Genomic DNA, 6,157 nt, shown 5'->3' on the forward strand with positions numbered 1-6,157 from the left:
GAATACTACGCTGCATTGAAAAACAAGGAACTCATGCAATATTATTCAAAATGGGTGACCCTGGAGGACATTATGCGGAGTGAAGTATCTCAGTCACAAAAGGACAATACTGCATGGTGCCACTATTGTAAAACAGGACTGACATTGGGATTGGGAGGAGACTGAGAAGGATGGGTTCAATAATGTATACTGCATTGAAGCAGATGACGGAGAAAACTGTTTAAAAGAGATATGTGATTAGGTAGTGGGTAGTGTGTGTACTGGGGGGGAAGGTTGGGAGGGAAGAAAAGTGCAATAATGAATGAATGGAAATCCAAAGTCTCTGTAAATTTTCATCGAAATTAATAATAAATTAAAAATAATTTTAAAAACCCAAAACAGTATAAATGTAACTTTGAACCTCATAATAAAGCTTTCTTATTAATATGTAATTTTTGAGATTTTAAATGGTACTATAATAACCCATTACCTACAGTTAAAATATAGAAGATATATTTTATTTTTTTGTGATTTTAACAAAAGTTTACAGAAAAATTGGATTTTCATTCATTGCAAAATTTTTCTTCCCCCATTCCCCAGTCCACTTTGCAATGCACTTCACTCTGAACTGTTGTCATACATATAATGCTTAATCATATATTCCTTTTAAACATTTCTTTCTCTCATCTGTTCCAATGCAGTGTTCATTATCTATCCATTATTTTCCTAGTTTACCCGTCACCCCCCATGTCTGTCCTGCTTTATAACAGTGGTGTTATATAGTATTTGCAGAAAATATATTTTAAAAAAGAAAAGATAAAATAGTTATCTAAATAAAGTAAAAAATCTGAGGCAATGTTTGTTTACTTAATGCTATTTTTGTGAAATAATTTTTCTACTTTATTTTTATTTTATATTGGTTTGTGTAGAATTATTTTTAAAACACTTAACAACTAAATGAATTTCAACATTTCAATGACAACAACTGATTATTAGATGTGTGATCTCATTCAGTTATAGTTATACAGATATAATAACACACCACCGGTATCTGGTCATTAAAATGACTGGGCTGTTTGGATTTGCGACACGATAAAAGTTTTGGTTAATTAGATTTTAAATACAATCCAGTATCTTTTTTTATTCTTAACCAATTTGTACCCTCTTTTTATCTGTTTAATTATTTATCACTTCCTTACCTATAACATTTGATCAAATCTCTAGATAATTCTATTTGGAAATTAGCCCTAAATTTTACACAGGAACATTTAGATATGTTTTTTCTTTCTTTCTTTCAATGTCCTCATTTAAACTAATGCAGAATTTAGAGGCAGTCACAAGCTACTGACAAGGAATAAAGCAATTTAGGCTAGATAAAAAATGGCAAATTATTTCTGAAACTCACCTTTACCCACTCCTCTGGCTTGACATTTTTTAAAACCACATTCATCTCTGGTTTGTCCATGAGAATTTTTAGTTTGGCATGGTTAGGATCTTCACTAGTAGAGATTGTGATAGGAACCATCCATTGAGGACAGTCTTCTCCTTAAGCAAGGGAAGAACAAACAAAAAGTTGAAAAAGAATTTAACAGAAAGAAATGGAAGGTAAAGTGAACATAAAGAAGTGGTGTCTTAGTCAGCTTAACCTCTTCAGTTTAATTGTTAAGTCAATGGCTCATTTTAGTGATATATGAACTCTTACAGGTAATCTGAATAATCTTAGTGCAAAGAGGACAATAACAAAATCACATTACAGTCTCAAAAAAAGAATAGTTTACTAATTTATAAAGTAAAAAAATATAATAATTTTAACATAATCATTTTTTTATAGTATACAGTGACAGAATTTGTAGTCATTTTACTGTTAAAATATATTCTGAGTAGGTGAAAGCTCTCACACAGCATTTAAAAATAAAAGGAGGAAAAAGTGTAATCCTTAACAGGCATTATGTTGTTACTTGTCTTTGCATAGATTCAGATTCATGGTAATTTCATGTGTGAAAAACTGAATGGCTGGATTACGTTGTTGTGATGTAATGAATACATCCTAAGGGATTTTGGTTTTCAACACTGAAGACTTAAATCTAAAATCAAAAAAGCTTTTTCCTAAAGCAGATACACTGTCTTAGATGCTAGACAGCAAAACACATTTTGCATTAAGATGTCAAACAAAAGAGATTCACTGTTTAATACATTAATAGAGCTATTTTCCAAGTTAGAAAGCTTAATAATTATCAGATATCAGGATAAACCAGAATTCAAATCTCCTTGAAAGCTAGATACGTTAGGTTTTAAAATTACCTATGCTGATCACAGACCATTAAGAAAACCTGTAAAACCTGTCAGTCTCACAATATAGATTACAGGTATGAGGCAGAAAGAGCAACTGTCACACTTAGGGATTTGTCTGGATACTAAATCTGTCATCTGATTTATCAAACATATTCATGACAAGAGTATTTCTCAATAAGAGTGAAGGCTATACTTCTCAACTCCATTATTAAAGTCCATCAACTTTGGTGGCTGAACATGAAATGAAAAGGCATAATGTGGCTCTGACATATATATCTCTGATGAGGACCACTGTTTTAAAGGAACTGAGGAAGACAACAGAAAAATATTTCTTGATTTTTCATTTCAATGAATTTCTTGAGTAAAAGAGTCTAATGACATGTAGAAATATTTGGAAAAGCCAAGTAGAATGGCAGTTAAAAAAAGCTCAAACTCTTTAAGTGAGACTATATTGAGTTCTTACACTTAGGAAAGTAACTTTAAGCAATTTAACCCTGGTGACATAGCACAAAACATTTTGAGCTTCTAACCAAACATTCTTCTAGGTGATATAGCACTACTCTGTCAATGTGCTGTACAGAGGTAACTTGTGGTGGCTGTGATGCTGAACACTGTGACCCTGATGTGCCAAATGTGATATTGGTCACTCACAGCGGACAGTGTTTGGCGGAGCTCCCTGATTAAAACAAGCTTGGAAGCAGGAGTGGCACCCACTTCCGAAACAGCCAACTCGATGGCATTTAACAAAAACAACAACCAAAAGGTCAGCAGTTCAAATCCACCAGCAGCTGTTTTACAAAAGAAAGATGGGTAGTCTTTCCTTATAAAGATTTACAGTATAGGAAACTGGATGTAGGATTGCTATTATTCAGAATGGACTTGAGGCAGTGGGTGACTGTGCCTTCATTTGTAAAATGGGATATAATATCACTATGGCAGGTGAGAATATAAAATAACAGCCTGTGGCATCCACTTCCGAAACAGCTTGCCTCTGGAAACGCTATGAACTAGGAGAAATGATGAAAGTTATACAAGTGTTCAGGTCTTTCGTTCATAGGGTCGCTATAAGTCATCTACTACTGAACAGTACCTAACAACAACAACATAGCACTCAGGGAGCTCTGTACTATCAGCCCAAAGGAATGTGGTCTGAATTCAGCAGCTACTCCACTGGAGAAAGATGGGCACTTTCTTTTTGTGAGAATTACAGCCTCTTAAAACCCGCTGAAGGGTCAACTATGAGCTGGTTCCGACTTGGCAGCACACAACAATTAATACTGGTATATAGTACAATGACTTAAACTCACTGTTACCGAGACTAACCACTGGAGACACCAGGAATTTGGTAAACTGTGTAATATGCTAATAGTACAAGAGCTCCTTAATCTAATCACTGGCTGGATTGACTTACTTACTCCATGCAAAAATTTAATAATAATAATAATAACCCAATGACATAAACACATACTAAATCCTTTCTCAGGAATAAAGACTGGAGATATCCTTTCATGGGTGTTCTTACCATTCTTTACTCCTTATCGCCTCTGATAGCAGAGATAAGGAATTTTAAAAAACCTAACAACAAGAATGTTATAAAACACTACATTTAGTTAATGAATCAACCATTTTAGATTCCGAGATTTCAAATTTATCTTATAATTTCCTTAATTTAACTGTATTTAAAGTATAAAAAATGGGTAATTTTTTATTATTGTTCTAACTTTACTGTTACATAACCCAAATCCATTGACCAGCTCCCACTAAATAGCCACTAGCTTACCAACATATGGTCCACTGGCACAAAACTTCCTTTGGGACAACCTCAGTACTCTGTCATCTTCTACCTAAAGAAAGATAATAAAGGCTATAATATTTTTTGAGGGATGAGGGAAGAGTACAACATTTCTGTGACAAAGGAGACTAACTTTTATTTCAGTCAAATGGCTCATGAGGATGCAAAATACAATGGTGATGAAGAGAATAGTATGGAATAAGTGATGAGTCTCTGTTCCTCATTTAGTCCTCAATAAAAAGTCATGTTTCAAGTAAGATAACCTCTTAGAAGACATATATACAAAAAACTGGCACTGAGATGAAAAAGGTTTCCACAAGCTTTAAAGGAATAGTCAACATAACTAAGATGATAAAATTTATTTTAATTTTTATAGATGTTTAGCTTTTCTCACTTTCATGAAGTGGCAATATTAGGTAAGCATGTGGATTCAGTATTTCAGAATTCAATTTTTGAATGATTGATAAACATGAAAGAATGTACAAATCCTGTTAAAAGGATGACCTTTGTAGTGAAATACACACACACACACACACACACACACACACACACACGAAGTGGAGGTAAAAACTGTAAGTAACAAGCTAGGAATAACAATAGTATTTAAAACATGTGGCTTTTTTTGTTTCACATAGAGTTTGCTATTGTGCCTTAGAAGATTTAAAATAACACAAGATAACAGATTTATGATTACTTCAAATGTAAAATGATCTTAGTGAAATGTAAAATGGGCCGGTGACCTTCACAGATATAAACTGACTACAAAAGATACAACTGAAATACTAAGGTAGGTTGGAAAAATTGAGTGTTTCAATAATGCTGTGAGGAAGTAGGGTAATAATGTTCTCTGTTAACAATTATGCTCTTCCAATGTTCTCCACCTCAAAGAAAAGTTACTAGAATACGAGTCTGCTTTATACGTAACATTTAAATAATAATAATTTAATAATTTTTGAGGTGTTGCCTGGTTTTGGGGAATAAAACTCCGGAGGTAAAAGAAACAATCAATCATGTTTGCATGCTATTTCTCTTAAAAGAGGCAAATGGTCCACCAACAAATGAATGGAGAGAGAAGCTCTGGTATAGTCCCACAATAGAATACTATGCTGCATTAAAAAACAAGGAATTCATGAAATATTATACAATATCGGTGGCCCTGGAGGACATTATGCTGTGTGAAATATCTCAGTCACAAAAGGACAAATATTACGTAGGGCCACTGTTGTAAAACGGGACTGACATCAGGATTGAGGGAAGACTGAGAAAGAGGAGATAAATAATATATACTGCATTGAAACAGATAAGGGAGAAAACTGTTTTAAAAGGATGTAAGATTAGGTATTACTGTCATGAAAGGAGTCCAGAATGAAGGCTGAACAGTGGAGTGGACTTGTGGGGAGGAATTGTATAACAATGAAAGAATTTTTCTTGGGGGAGCTCTGGTGGCCTAGTGGCAAGAAGCTGCACTGCAGTCCCAGAGATGCACGGTTCAAATCCACCAGATGCTCTGCCGAGGAAGGAGGAACAATTTCCTCCTGTACCAGTCAGATTCGATTTGACGGTACACTACACAAAAATAAAAGAAAAATAAAGAAACTGGGTTTTTTTCTATTTAGTTAAATGTATGCATGATCTGATAAGCAAAGGTTCTGAAACGAGACTGCCGGTGTATAAAATCAAACTCTGCCCCTTAAAAATGGTGTTTTCCTGGGTGCCAGTCCGCTAGCTCAAGTTCCTCATCTAAAAAAAATCAATAATTGTACTATAATTACTTCAAATAAACACTAAAATGCTTATAATAAATGATAAAAGGTTAGCTATTCTTTTATCATTTCACTATGCTTTGAAATGGAATTTTACATTCAATAGAAAAATGAAATAGATTTCAAAACTTAAATAAGTCTAATGTTCTCATGGCCTAATGCCAAAAAGGTGCACTGCAATCCTGAAGGCACATGGTTTGAGTTCACCATCTGCTCCGTGGAAGAAAGATGGGTAATCTCCTCCGGTGCTATTGAATACCTCTGAAAACCTGCCGAATGGTCAGCTATGGGTTGATTCCTACTCAATGATACACAACACAATTCTAACTGA

General features: G+C 34.1%; 1 protein-coding gene across 2 annotated transcripts in view; it reads right to left on the minus strand.

The window, feature by feature from the left end:
- Positions 1 to 6,157, minus strand: part of NPEPPS (aminopeptidase puromycin sensitive) — an 89,228-nt gene that overhangs the window by 15,944 nt on the left and 67,127 nt on the right. For both annotated transcript variants that reach the window (XM_006889361.1, XM_006889360.1), the window contains 2 exons: positions 4,052 to 4,115; positions 1,385 to 1,524 (listed from right to left, as the gene is read on the minus strand). In XM_006889361.1, coding sequence (XP_006889423.1) covers positions 1,385 to 1,524; positions 4,052 to 4,115 — 204 coding nt within the window. The remainder of the gene's footprint in view (positions 1 to 1,384; positions 1,525 to 4,051; positions 4,116 to 6,157) is intronic.

This window comes from Elephantulus edwardii, unplaced genomic scaffold (genome assembly GCF_000299155.1).
Source record: "Elephantulus edwardii isolate Elephantulus edwardi_28Jun2011 unplaced genomic scaffold, EleEdw1.0 scaffold00077, whole genome shotgun sequence".
Taxonomy (NCBI): domain Eukaryota; kingdom Metazoa; phylum Chordata; class Mammalia; order Macroscelidea; family Macroscelididae; genus Elephantulus; species Elephantulus edwardii.